This window comes from Cydia strobilella, chromosome 27, assembly GCF_947568885.1.
Source record: "Cydia strobilella chromosome 27, ilCydStro3.1, whole genome shotgun sequence".
NCBI classification, from domain to species: Eukaryota; Metazoa; Arthropoda; class Insecta; order Lepidoptera; family Tortricidae; genus Cydia; species Cydia strobilella.
This window is the reverse complement of record NC_086067.1, coordinates 6343979-6359224: the sequence shown is the minus strand read 5'-3', so window position 1 is coordinate 6359224 and position 15246 is coordinate 6343979. Positions and strand designations below refer to the sequence as shown.

The window sequence follows — 15246 nt, the reverse complement described above, 5'->3', positions numbered from 1 at the left end:
ATGACAAATCCTGTCAATTTTGACAGTTTTGACAGATGTGTCAAACTACATTTTCCATCCCATAACTAATGTTGAAGGTCCTATCAAAATCGGACAAACCGTTTCGATTTGGGATCCAAAAATGTCAAACTGTCACAAAATGTCAATTTTGACAGATTGTATAAATCTACACTTGACAATGTGACTTGGTGCTAAATTATATCCCTAAAAGATAATTTTCACTGAAAATGACAAAAACTGTCAATCTGTCAAATTTGACTGATATGTCAAACAACACTAAACTATGTCACTTAGTACCAAACTTTAACAAAACATGTTAATTTTCACAAAAAATGACAAAAACTGTCAAACTGTCAATTTTGACAGTTTTGACAGATGTGTCAAACTACATTTTCCATCCCTTGACTAATGTTGAAGGTCCTATCAAAATCGGACAAACCGTTTCGATTTGGGATCCAAAAATGTCAAAATGTCGCAAAATGACAATTTTGACAGATTGTATAAATTTACACTTAACAATGTCACTTGGTGCTAAATTATATCCAAAAAGATAATTTTCACTGAAAATGACAAAAACTGTCAATCTGTCAAATTTGACTGATATGTCAAAGAACACTAAACTATGTCACTTAGTACAAAACTTTAACAAAACATGTTAATTTTCACAAAAAATGACAAAAACTGTCAAACTGTCAATTTTGACAGTTTTGACAGATGTGTCAAACTACATTTTCCATCCCATAACTAATGTTGAAGGTCCTATCAAAATTGGACAAGCCGTTTCGATCTGGGATCCAAAACTGTCAAAAATGTCAATTTTGACAGCTATTATAAATCTACACTTAACAATGTTACTTCGTGCTAAATTCTATCCCAAAAAGATAATTTTCTCTGAAAATGACAAAAACTGTCAATCTGTCAAATTTGACTGATATGTCAACCAAACCTTAGTTCGACTAGGTACTGCCAGGGTTCAGCATCAGCTCTATCATGGGTACTGCTCTCCTAAGTGCTCATCAAGACGAGTCGGATGACTAAAACAGCGTGTGCCTATGTTGCACCAAACCTTAGATCCACTAGGTACTGCCACGGTTCAGCATCAGCTCTATCATGGGTACTGCTCTCCTAAGTGCTCATCAAGACGAGTCGGATGACTAAAACAGCGTGTGCCTATGTTGCACCAATCCTAAGTTCCACTAGGTACTGCCACGGTTCAGCATCAGCTCTATCATGAGTACTGCTCTCCCAAGTTGCTCATCAAGACGAGTCGAATGATCAAAACAGTGTCCGCCTATGTTGCACCAAACCTAAGTTCCAGTAGGTACTGCCAGGGTTCATAAGGAGGATGAGTAATACATACTCAAAACTTATACAAGTTCTGTCTTAGTTATATCGGAGCATCGTTTATAATGGCGTAAACGCCATCGACAATAAGGTCCCTTTTTATAGGAAATACCACATTTTATTCTGTTTTTAGTATTTGTTGTTATAGCGGCAACAGAAATACATCTGTGAAACTTTCAACTGTCTATCTATCACGGTTCATGAGATACAGCCTAGTGACAGACGGACAGACAGACAGACAGCGGAGTCCTAGTAATAGGGTCCCGTTTTTACCCTTTGGGTACGGAACCCTAAAAACAGAGTAAAATAGATATTTAAGTGGTGCTCCCATACAACAAACGTGATTTATTTACCGTTTTGTGCGTAGTACGGAACCCTTTGTGCGCAAGTCCGACTCGCACTTGGCTGTTTTTTTTTTAATTTGCTATCTATAAAATGTCAGGTAATTTCAAATATTTTTATTGTTGTTCGGAAGTTTGTTATGTTACTATACTATATTATAATACTATAACAACAAATACAGTACTCGGATTAAAGTTTCTCAGTCGCAGTTTACACGCACACAGTATAGCGTTTTACACGGCGCCTACCGCACACAACGATAAAAAACCTCGTTGTCGCCGTCGAAAACGTGCGGAGCCGAGCGACACAGGTCCGACCTCTTCAAGCTCTGCCGCGGTACTGAGATCGCCAGCGCGCGTCATCGGCAATATAGAGTAGTTTTCAAAAAATTGCCAAAAAATTAAAGTAGAATTTGATTAACACAAATGTATACCAACAGTATAAGCAAACGTTGTAGATTGCTCGTGTATAAAAATGACTTCGATACTAAGTAGATTTTCGTAGGAATTTACACTTGTTTCGAAGAGAAAATTCAATTCGTTTAACATTGATTTTCTCTTTCTTAAAAGCATGTAGGAAGAATATCGTTCGATATTCCTAAAGTACAGGATATTAGTAATACAAAATATCCAACTTCAGCAGAGTAAACTTCTCAAAATTTACAAATAAGAGCTCACAATTCAGTGCTTCACGCGGTTTTTCGTAAACGACCATCAGAAAAAAAATCATTACTAATTTAATTAGTCCTTTTTCTAAAATGTACAACGATATTCCTAAAGATAAGAAGACGCTCTTACTGGAACAAGTACTCTTTATTTCTAATAATGAGCGTAAAATCTTAAATCTGGTCGGGAATATCATCAATTTTACATTATTTCGACTTTTCTTGTAAGAACGCTCTTAAGAGGGTCAAAAGCGGGGTGGAATTGAGATAATTAATGAAACGCCTGATAATTTGTGTAAACAATTAAGCATATGCTCAAATTGAATGATTGCTATGAGAATTTTTTCAGGCGCTATTCTTACACTAGCTGCGGTTACTAAGTCCACGCAGACGAAGTCGCGAGCAAAAGCTAGTACTTAATATTATAAATGCGAAAGTCTGTCTGTCTGTTTGTGTGAGTGTTACCTCTTCACGCTTAATCCGCTGAACCGATTAAATTGAAATTTGACATAGAGATAGTTCGAGTCCCAGAGAAGCACATAGGATAAGAGTTTTGAATGATTCACGGTTAGTTTCACTAGACTTATATTGATCGGGATATAGACCGTGATTACCTTTTGTATTGTTTATGAGCAACAAAAACAATACAAAAGGTAATCACGGTCTATATCCCAATCAATATGAGTCTAGGGACATAGGATAATTTTTATTCCGAAAATCATCGATTGAAAAGCGGGGTGGAATTGAGATAATTAACGAATGCCTGGTAATTTGTCGACGTCGCGCTCGGCAGACGGTCCGAGTGCAGAGTTAGCGTGGTCCGACTCTCACCTGTTGGAGTAAGTCCTTGTCCTGTCGCGCGACACGATGAGCGTCTCGTTCGGGTCGACGTCGCGCTCGGCAGACGGGTCGAATGGGAAATTCTCTGGGATCGCTAAAGGAGCCTGGGGGAAAAACATTACAATAAATAAATATAATCGGAGAATAGGGAATATTACTCAAAACTCTGCGTAGGGGGCGCCAGGGCGCCACTACCACAAACTGAGGGTCTATCGTGAAACAAGAAAATCTGTCACTCTTGTATATTCGAGCGATAAAGAGGCAGATAGCGAATTTTCGTATTTGCTTTTCCCGGTAGATCCTCTGTAAGCAAACCGCCTTGATGCATCAATGTCATATTTTATTATCTCTGAAAACTTTTCAAAAACCTGTTAAAGGTACAATATGTATAAGTTACTCTATGGTTTACTAAAAAGTCTAAGTGCTGCACTCTGGTGGCAGAACTGCAGTAACATCCCCTATTAAGTAGGTATAGAGTGCTCACTCCATACATCAGTTTTGTTACCAAAACGACTATTATTTTCATAATCGACATCTAGCGTCAAATAGCGGAATTATCATTACTGCTACTCGACACTAGATTTCACATGTGTCCCGACTGACGAAGAGTGTATTGCTCAACAATTTACAACTAATATTATAGGCAGATGTTGAAAATAGAGTTCCGGTCAATCCGGTACAAATTTTTGGGACTTTTTTTATCATTAGGTTTAATTGTACTAGTGATTCTGAGTTGAAAGAGCCCAACAACACCAGGATCTGTAAGAGAGGTTTTCATTATTTATTTTAGTAAACGCCCACATTAAGGCCGTTCCCTGAGCCAGAAGGCGAAAAATATCGTTATATGATCATATTTTTCTAAGAGACGTTGATATTCGTAGACGTGGAAAAAATATATGTAGTTCTTGACTATATTATCTTTAATAACATCAAAGATAGATATAACTCCGTAATAGATGGATACAGTCTAAGAAAAAAAACGAGCCTCGAAAATCAAGAAAATTTGATTCTCGTTCAGAGGGCGCTACTAGTTTTGGCCTACAGTCGTATAGATGGCGTTGACGGTTTCGTTTGTTAATTAACAATTTTAACGCATATCAGTGAAAGAACATGGGTCAAAATCATAAAAATAATTAATGCAAATAAAAAAAATCATTTATCTATATTTAAATACATTCTATCGTATTTTTATAAATCTTCATTTTTAGTTTTAAAGTGTGTCGACAGATGGCAGTGAATTTACTGGGGTTACAAAATTTACTATGACCAAAGATAGATATAACTCCGTAATAGATGGATACAGTCTAAGGAAAAAACGTGCCTCGAAAATCAAGAAAATTTGATTCTCGTTCAGAGGGCGCTACTAGTTTTGGCCTACAGTCGTATAGATGGCGTTGACGGTTTCGTTTGTTATTTAACAATTTTAACGCATATCAGTGAAAGAACATGGGTCAAAATCATAAATATAATTAATGCAAATAAAAAAAATCATTTATCTATATTTAAATACATTCTATCGTATTTTTATAAATCTTCATTTTTAGTTTTAAAGTGTGTCGACAGATGGCAGTGAATTTACTGGGGTTACAAAATTTACTATGACAGTACCGCTCTAGTATAAGTTACTCTATGATAACATAGTTTCTGATACACGAATTATGACACTTCGCTCGATACAATTAATTCCCAAAGTAACCTCTAACTCCAAATTGTGTTATATGTTCCCTACTTAATATGCCTAATTATAGAACTTAGTGTAAAAAGAGATTGATACTTGACTCCACAGTTAATTACAGTTTTGTGGAGCTTTGTTAAATTGTAATTTTTAACATTTGATTATAATAAATAAAAAATAGTAATAAATAGGACTTTTAATCAAACTTTACTCGAACAAGTTTGGGAACAAATCAAATTATTTTTTATTATATATTTTGATTTGTGTTTTTTTTTTTAAGGCGGTTCCCTGAGCCAGAAGGCGAAAAATCTCCTTATATGATCATGTTTTTCTAAGAGGCGTTGATATTCGTAGGCGTGGAAAAAATATATGTAGTTCTTGACTATATTATCTTTAACAACATAGCTTCCGATACACGAATTATGACACTTCGCTCGATACAATTAATTCCCAAAGTAACCTCTAACTCGGACTTTTAATCCTACTTTACTCGATTATTTATTATGTGATACTATAAACAAAAAAAAAGAAAAAACAATCTTAACATAAATGGTAATTTCATAGCTTTAGAATTTCGATATTTTAAGGTAACGTTTTTAAAATAAATAAAAACCGACAAAATTCGATCAAAATTGACACTTGGCGCGTAGGTTCTTTCCCGTTCTTTCTTGCGAAATTTGACAAAGACAGCGGCAAAACGATGGAACGGCCTTAAGTAGTCACAGTACTATATATAAATTCCGGCCTTCACCACTGGAGGGCTTCGTCACTTTTTCTTTAATATATGACATCTATTACAGTTTTCAAACTTTACTCGATTATTTATTATGTGACACTATAAACAAAAAATGAGTAAAACACAATCTCATCTTAAATCGTAATTTGACAGCTTTCGAATTTCGATATTGTATGGCAACGTTTTTAAAATAAATAAAAATCGACAAAATTCGATAAAAAATTGACACTTGGCGCGCATTGTCTTTCCCGTTCCCGCTCTCGCCTGAAACACAGGGTACCCTAGTTCAGGCACATGTAAAACGTCACTATTTTGTAAGTCTTTGTTTTGTATGAATGTAAGCATGCCACGTGTTTTTAATAAGTTATGTTTATGAAATAAAACTATGAAAACGGATTATATCGCGTATATTGAATTTATAATACATCCCGACGTTTCGAACCCTTTACAGCGTTCGTGGTCAACGGGTGACTGAGGAAAAATTACAAAGTGCAAAAATACCCACATACTAAAAATAATGAACAATCATAGACTATAAACTTTAAGGCTGGTTGTACATGCAAAATCGGTTCATAAGGCTAGTTATACACTACGATTATTTTCAAGTAAAGATATATATATACGCGATAAAAACTACGCCGGCTCCAACCCTACACCACGGACCCGAGAAGATTTAATTCCCTCCTAAATTGTAGGAGGGTATCCCAATATGGGACCGGCAACAAACTCGGCGGGACACATCTTTTCAAAACATATTATACTCAGAATGTCCAACATCATCCAAAACTAAGGTCTCACAGTCTATGTCTCGCTTGCTCCTTTATCATAATTTTTCCTCATTCACCCGTTGACCACGAACGCTGTAAAGGGTTCGAAACGTCGGGATGTATTATAAATTCAATATACGCGATATAATCCGTTTTCATAGTTTTATTTCATGAGTAACTATCGCGGTAACCGAAGACAATAATAAATTATGTTTATGTTATGTTCTTTCTTGCAAAAAAGTGACAGTGCTAGCGGCAAACCGATGGAACGGCCTTAACAAAAAGCTTGTAAAAATGCGTTAGATTATTTCACCTGGCTCTTGGACAGCAGCACTGACCGGCGCGGGGCGTCGCGGCCCTGCGGGGACAGCAGCTCGAACGGATGCCCGGACTCCACCACGCGCCCTCTGCAATTACATTACGTACGGTCAAAGATAGATATAACTCCGTAATAGATGGATACAGTCTAAGGAAAAAACGTGCCTCGAAAATCACGAAAATTTGATTCTCGATCAGATGGCGCCACTAGTTTTGGCCTACTCTCATATAGAGGGCGTTGACGGTTTCGTTTGTTATTTAACAATTTTAACGCATATCAGTGAAAGAACATGGGTCAAAATTATAAAAATAATTAATGCAAATAAAAAAAATCATTTATCCATATTTAAATACATTTTATCGTATTTTTATAAATCTTCATTTTTAGTTTTAAAGTGTGTCGATAGATGGCAGTGAATTTACTGGGGTTACAAAATTTACTATGACAGTACCGCTCTAGTATGAGTTACTCTATGGTACGGTTCAGCCGTGGAACAAATGTGTATAGTTAACGCTATCTCTACTGAGCTCGTTCACTTACGTACTAACAATGGCATTATGTTAAACAAAAGCCATTATGTCTTTTGTGCCTGAGCGCGTGGCCTTTGTGCCTTTTTTTTTTATAGAGGGGAAAATGCTTTTCGCATACCACCCAGGCGCGGGGACGGGCCTGGGATGGTTATGTGGGACTCCCGTATAGGCTCATGGGACCCACGGTTTACCAACTAAAAACCCCTCTTGACCGCCTCAGGGCTATAAGGCGAGGCCACAGGAACACTGGAGCACTCTTTCGCAGCCTCGCCAGGTGGCCTTTGTGCCTGAGGCTCCCACACAATAGCCACGCGATCAGGCACAAAGGCCAAGCGCTCAGGTACAAAAGAAATAATGGTTTTTGTTTAACATAATGCCATGTACAGGTAAGTGAACGAGCTCAGTAGATAGACCGCATACTATACTTATAGTGCAGCAATAGAGTTGATTTGTATTTGTTTGAAAATTTAAAGAAACAAGAAATGCAACTGTTCCAATTGAATATGGTTTAAATTTCATCGAACTAAAGAAGTAATATAGGTAGGACCTTGGGCCTCAAGGGCCTGATACTCTTTGATAGACAAATATAGTCTTATTGCGATTCCTATAAGAGGAAAGAGAAAATAGTGCCATGCTTTATCCTTATCACCGACCGGATGGCATCATAGTTAGGCGATGGCGAAATACCGAAATTTATAAGAGTGAAAGAGAAAATATCCTATGATGCCCAAATTTTATATGAATATTCTTTCTCTTACCCCCGGTCGCTCGGTGCCGCGTCCATAACTACTTGTATATACTATATCTATGTATGGAACCGTAAAAAAACCGGACGAGTGCGAGTCGGACTTGCCCACCGAGGGTTCCGTACTCTTTAGTATTTGTTGTTATAGCAGCAACAAAAATACATCATCTGTGAAAATTTCAAATGAGACTCACGGTTTATGAGATACAGCCTGGTGACAGACAGACTGGTTTAAGTGGCTCCCATACAACAAACGTGATTTTTTGCGTAAACGGTACGGAACCCTTCGTGCGCGAGTCCGACTTGCACTTGGCCAGTTTTTTTGAAACTCTTTTCTATTTAGGTAGTCAGGAAAACTTTCTACTCCAAACACTGGAAGTTGTTTTTATATGGGAGGCATTTTTTTGTGAAAAAGTCAAATTCACCAAAGTTAAAACACCTCAGAACTATCTCAATCTGAACACAATCAGAAAAATGTTAGGTATTGTGAAAAGAGAATGTAATGAGGTATCATTTGGTTTATACAGGGTAGCCAAAAACATGTGCATTCCCGTTGCCGGGAGGTTTTGGGATTATACTGAGTAACTTTTACTATGAGACTAACCAGGAAATCGCGAAAAAAAAATTCATCCTTCCATAGAAAATGGACCAGCCAAATTTTTCGCGATTTCGTTGGTGGTCCCATAGTAAAAAGTGCTCAGTATAATCCCAAAATCTCACTGGCAACGGGAATGCACATATTTTTTGGCCACCCTGTATAATTGAAAATGATAACCACAAAAGGGATGTTAACTAGCTAATTCTTTTATTTCTATATTATTACGAATAATGTGATTTATGTGATGTCACAGAATAACTAATAGTACTACCGTACAGAAAATTCACTCCTTCACAAAAGCCAGATTTAGGTACAAAATTATACCTACACTCGCCGCCTGCAAGCAAAATTGAAACTTATAACCGCGCACGAACCGTGAATCTTTGCGCGCCGCAGTTTTATGACCGAGCTGCGTTGACAAGTTTTTGTACCTATACCTACTGATTTATTATTTTTAAGATAAATATGTAGGAATTACAAACGTAAACATGAAATTTTTAGCCGGAGATAGTATGCTGATTCTCACGGAAGTAGGTATGCCACAGAAGTACTTATTCCTTTGAAAATATGTCGGTCAATATAGTCCGGAATTTAAAAAAAAATGTTTTTTCTGCTTTCTTTGTTCTTCCGTTTATTCAGACATCCGTAAACAGAACATTATCTTTTATACAGATTAGATCGTGATTTAGGTTTCGAAGCCATTGCGTATTTTCAATTTTGCGCGAGCGGCAGCCCACTGCCATACACCTGCCCGGGCGGTGCGCCGGCCAAATATACCTAAACTGCGCAGTGACACCCCCCTGGTGATGTTATGTTTATTTCAAATTGATTTTGTGTATTTGTTAACGGCATATGTAAATATGTTCCATTTTTATAACGTGTAAATTAGCTTTATGAATAAATGACTTATGACTTAATAAAATATTTGATTAGGCCGGGGTTCAGGCAGACCGAAAAGGAGATGGTGGGAAAATGCCGATGACAGGGTCGAGTGGAAAAAACGAGGGGAGGCCTTTGCCCAGCAGTGGGACACCAAAGTAGGCTAATCAAAGATAGATACAACTCCGTAATAGTCTAAGGAAAAAACGTGCCTCGAAAATCAAGAAAATTTGATTCTCGTTCAGAGGGCGCTACTAGCTTTGGCCTACTGTCGTATAGATGGCGTTGACGGTTTCGTTTGTTATTTAACAATTTTAACGCATATCAGTGAAAGAACATGGGTCAAAATCATAAAAATAATTAATGCAAATAAAAAAAATCATTTATCCATATTTAAATACATTTTATTGTATTTTTATAAATCATCATTTTTAGTTTTAAAGTGTGTCGACAGATGGCAGTGAATTTACTGTGGTTACAAAATTTACTATGACAGTACCGCTCAGACCGCTCTAGTATAAGTTACTCTATGAGGCTAATTAAAAATAATAAAATATTTGATTAGATAAGATGTCCTATAATAATACATATTTATATATCTTACCGATCCATGACGATGACTCTATCGTAGTCCATGACGGTGTTGAGTCTATGCGCGATGGTCAGCACAGTGGAGTGCGCGAATTTGGTGCGAATTGTGTTCTGGATGTGCTTGTCGGTTCTGGAACAAAATCTTAGCTTAAGAGCGTTTTCACATTATCCGATCCAATATCAGATGTCGGAAGGAAGTAGAATGTATGATATACGTGTTTCTCTGTATTTATTTATGCATTTAACCTTTTCGACGCCAATTAAGTCGAACACAAAAGCTGTCATTCGGACGCCACGTGCCTCTGCCCGGCGGAGAAGTTGCCTCGACAGTATGTAAATATGTTATGTGTATTGTGTATCTGTACATATATATACTATGCGATTTTAGTGATTTCTCTTCGCGAACGCTATGATGATGAAACTACTACTGTATAGGGTTTTCATAAAATTTATATATGATTATTAAACGACTCTGCAATGTGCAAGTCACAACTATGGACTTTCAAGCGTCCATAGGCTACTCGTACGTGAGCCGCTTACAATCACACTTTTTTGCCAGTGAAATGTAAACTCACTCAGTATCCACATTGGCCGTGGCCTCATCGAGTACCAGCACTCGACAGCGAGCTAAGGCGGCCCGCGCGAGGCAAACCAGTTGCCTCCGCCCGGCGGAGAAGTTGCCTCGACAGTATGTAAATATGTTAACTCACTCGGTATCCACATTGGCCGTGGCCTCATCGAGTACCAGCACTCGACAGCGAGCTAAGGCGGCCCGCGCGAGGCAAACCAGTTGCCTCTGCCCGGCGGAGAAGTTGCCTCGACAGTATGTAAATATGTAAACTCACTCGGTATCCACATTGGCCGTGGCCTCATCGAGTACCAGCACTCGACAGCGAGCTAAGGCGGCCCGCGCGAGGCAAACCAGTTGCCTCCGCCCGGCGGAGAAGTTGCCTCGACAGTATGTAAATATGTTAACTCACTCGGTATCCACATTGGCCGTGGCCTCATCGAGTACCAGCACTCGACAGCGAGCTAAGGCGGCCCGCGCGAGGCAAACCAGTTGCCTCTGCCCGGCGGAGAAGTTGCCTCGACAGTATGTAAATATGTAAACTCACTCGGTATCCACATTGGCCGTGGCCTCATCGAGTACCAGCACTCGACAGCGAGCTAAGGCGGCCCGCGCGAGGCAAACCAGTTGCCTCCGCCCGGCGGAGAAGTTGCCTCGACAGTATGTAAATATGTTAACTCACTCGGTATCCACATTGGCCGTGGCCTCATCGAGTACCAGCACTCGACAGCGAGCTAAGGCGGCCCGCGCGAGGCAAACCAGTTGCCTCTGCCCGGCGGAGAAGTTGCCTCGACAGTATGTAAATATGTAAACTCACTCGGTATCCACATTGGCCGTGGCCTCATCGAGTACCAGCACTCGACAGCGAGCTAAGGCGGCCCGCGCGAGGCAAACCAGTTGCCTCCGCCCGGCGGAGAAGTTGCCTCTACAGTATGTAAATATGTTAACTCACTCGGTATCCACATTGGCCGTGGCCTCATCGAGTACCAGCACTCGACAGCGAGCTAAGGCGGCCCGCGCGAGGCAAACCAGTTGCCTCTGCCCGGCGGAGAAGTTGCCTCGACAGTATGTAAATATGTAAACTCACTCGGTATCCACATTGGCCGTGGCCTCATCGAGTACCAGCACTCGACAGCGAGCTAAGGCGGCCCGCGCGAGGCAAACCAGTTGCCTCTGCCCGGCGGAGAAGTTGCCTCCGCCGTCGCCCACCATGGTCGACAGGCCCGCCGGCATGTTGTTTATCATTTCTGTTAGCTCAACCTACGAATAAAGAGTTGATATTAATGTTTTTGTCTCGGAAACTAAACACAAGGGATAGGGAATATTACGCGAAACTCAGCGTAGGGCGCGCCACTACCACAATCCATCACAATCTGAGGGTCTACCGCGAAACAAGAAAATCGATATTTCGTTATCTAACCTCTTTATCACTTGCATATTCGAGCGATAAAGAGGCAGATAACTAAATTTCGAATCTCGCGTTTCCCGGTAGGCCCTAAGATAAACAAACCGCCTTGATGCATCAATGTCATATTTTATTGTCTGTGAAAACTTGTCAAAAAACAGTTTAAGGCACTGTATCAAGGGCCTGACAATCTTTGATAGATAAAGATAGTCTTATTGCGATTCCTATAAGAGGAAAGAGAAAATACTGCCATGCTTTGTCCTTATCACCGACCGGGTGGCATCATAGGTAGGAGGCGATGGCAAAATACCGAAATTTATAAGAGTGAAAGAGAATTTTTTTTTATGAATATTATTTCTCTTACCCCCGGTCGCTCGGTGGCGCGTCTATAACTACTTGTATAATGTCTATAACTACTTGTATAATGTCTATGCACTGTATGTATAAGTAGAGAATTAAGAAGACAGAGTGCTCACTCTATAGATCGAATTTGTTACCAAAAAGAATAATAAAATGTAAGGATTATAATGTTACCATTATTTTGTTCTATTTGGAAGTTAAAAATAAAATTTGGAAACTAAGGTATTGTTTATTATCGCCATACATTTTTTAAGTTTCTAATTTATAAATAAATTAATATAAATTGTTCATTTTCTATCTATTAAACTAGATTTAGTTAAAAAATTCAACATGTGTCAAAACCCTATTAATTTGAGTAAATCCTCACCTCATGTAAAGCATTATATATCTCAGCATCAGTATATATATGCTGCGGGTCTAGATTGTCCCGTAACGGTCCGGCGAACAACGCCGGCCGTTGCAGGTGCGCGTCGAGGCGCTGTCTTTACCACCAATTATCATACAACGCACAATTATCTCCAGATTAACATATCTATATGGTCTCATCGGAAGATCAGCGCTGGAAGTCGCCAGCAGCATGCTGAGATGGGGCCATTTCGTGACACTTTATTTTCACTATGTTCTTTTAATGTATGTCTATTGTCTGTGTATTTACGAACAAAAACTATTCTATTCTATTCTATATGACTATGACAGCAAAATTTACAAAAAGTGAACGTTGCACCAAGTATTTTATCAGGCGCTCTAACATTGAAACACTCATGTCGCGCAAGTGATTAAAAATACGTGTGTGAAACCGCTAAGTTAGTTAAGTTAATATGTCTCACGATAGTTTAAATTCGGTTATTGAAACAATATGTTATGGCGCTTAAAATCTCACCTCATGAAGTGCGTTGTATATCTCAGCATCAGTGTATATTGCTGCGGGTCTAGATTGTCCCGTAACGGTCCGGCGAACAGGGCCGTTGCAGGAGCGCGTCGAGACGCTGTCTTTACCACTAATTATCATACCACTCACAATTGTCTCCATGTTAGCGCCTGATATGACCATGACAGCAAAATTTACAAAAAGTAAACTTTGCACCAAGTATTTTATCAGGCGCTCTAACATTGAATCAATATGTTATGGCGCTTAGAATCTCACCTCGTGAAGTGCGTTGTATATCTCAGCATCAGTATATATATGCTGCGGGTCTAGATTGTCCCGTAGCGGTCCGGCGAACAAGGCAGGCCGTTGTGGGAGCGCCACGAGGCGCTGGCGCCACGCGCGGAGCCCGGCCTCCTCGGGCGTCACGCCGTCCACTGAGATCTTGCCTGACGTTTTACCTAACCTGTAATAAATATGTCTTATAGTTCAATTATAGTCTTTTTCAGGGACCCGCCCGGTATCCCATCCAATATCTCGCTTACCAAAGGCGTTGCTAACGAAAACCCTTTAATTTGGCTTTTTAAGAGCTTCAAAATACGGGTTGATACGATACGATCATTTATTGATAAAAAATATTTTTACATGTCATTATGTCTTAACCCATTACCCATACCCATACCCATACCCATTGGATACCCGTTCCTTAAGCGCTAACCTCTTGAAGGGGTATCGATTATAAATTAAAACTCTTATTCCATTTTCAACTTGCTCTTCGTAAAAATAGAATTAAATATTACTTATTTATGTTTAAAGTAAAGGACTGGATGTCTAGCGCGTTGACGGCACAGATGTCGTAATTTTTTGAATTACGAATGGGATATCCTTTCATTTCATAGCGGTATCTCTGAAAGGGAAACCCCTTCCTAGAGCTTAGTCAAATGAACGGGTAAGCAATTCAAAGGGAAAGCCAATCGTTGGGGCTATTCGATAAACGATTCTTCTTCTTCTTTTCGTGTCGAGGTTCCTTTTCATACGATGGATGCCCAGTAGGCAGCGGTGCTGACAAATAAACGATAAAGCCATTTAAAGGCTTTTTTCTAGGAAGGGGCCCCTGGTCTTAGCGTTGTCCCATTCTTTGCCACGGTTCAGGAGTTGACAGATTGGTGGCCGCTGTCGAATGAAAGAAGCGCCTGGCGTCCGTTGGCTCGTTGGGTGGACGACGTTGGTAAAATCGCGGGGCACTTTTGGATGAGACTAGCCCAGGACCGGGATAAGTGGCGTACACGAAGAGAGGCCTATGCTCAGCAGTGGGCGACTGAAGGCTAGAATGATGATGAATATGAATGCGCCTGATAGAGATATCATAGCAACAACTACAGTTTAGAAAAATTGCTCCAACATTATATGTAGGCGCTAAGTATTTACTATAGTATTACCTACCTGAATAAAGCCTGTATGAGTGAGCTTTTCCCAGCTCCGGTTCTCCCAACGACAGCTACCTTCTCAGCAGGCCTCACAACGAAACTCACACCCTTTATAGCATACGTTGGAAGATCTTTCGCATCAACCACTTTGGGGGCTTCGATATCATTGTGCTTTTTATGGGGTTTCTGAAGTTCTTCCCTTTTGGGGGGTTTCTCGTATTCTAGGGATACGTCCTCGAAGGCGATTTCACCTGCAATTTAATTATAGTGTAAGGGCAAAGTCGATATCCAAGTCGAACCATAATACTCATAATCGATATGTAATAACAACTTAAGAGTAATAAGGATAGACATATACAATAACAATAATTTTAATAACAAAACTTCCGTGAGACACAGACATATTAATAACGGGTCACTCAAGTATTTTAAGTCGAAAACGCTCGACATGTTTCACTCCGTACCGAGGAGTGTCATCAGGAGCTTGCGTCGACGGTGCAGACTGCGGGCCGCAGCCCTCCATGTCGAGCGTTTTCGACTTAAAATACGTGAGTGACCCGATATTAATATGTTTAAAAACAATAATGTTAG

General features: G+C 39.6%; 2 protein-coding genes across 2 annotated transcripts in view; one reads left to right on the top strand and one right to left on the bottom strand.

The window, feature by feature from the left end:
• Positions 1-15246, top strand: part of LOC134753608 (putative fatty acyl-CoA reductase CG5065) — a 416745-nt gene that overhangs the window by 289134 nt on the left and 112365 nt on the right. The gene's annotated exons all lie outside the window — the stretch shown is intronic.
• LOC134753617 (probable multidrug resistance-associated protein lethal(2)03659) overlaps positions 1-15246 on the bottom strand; it is a 73727-nt gene that overhangs the window by 5394 nt on the left and 53087 nt on the right. Inside the window, exons 27-32 of the mRNA XM_063689554.1 lie at positions 14672-14906; positions 13508-13694; positions 11686-11858; positions 10044-10160; positions 6682-6775; positions 3182-3294 (exon numbers count right to left, since the gene is read on the bottom strand). Of these exons, the coding sequence (XP_063545624.1) occupies positions 3182-3294; positions 6682-6775; positions 10044-10160; positions 11686-11858; positions 13508-13694; positions 14672-14906 (919 nt within the window). The remainder of the gene's footprint in view (positions 1-3181; positions 3295-6681; positions 6776-10043; positions 10161-11685; positions 11859-13507; positions 13695-14671; positions 14907-15246) is intronic.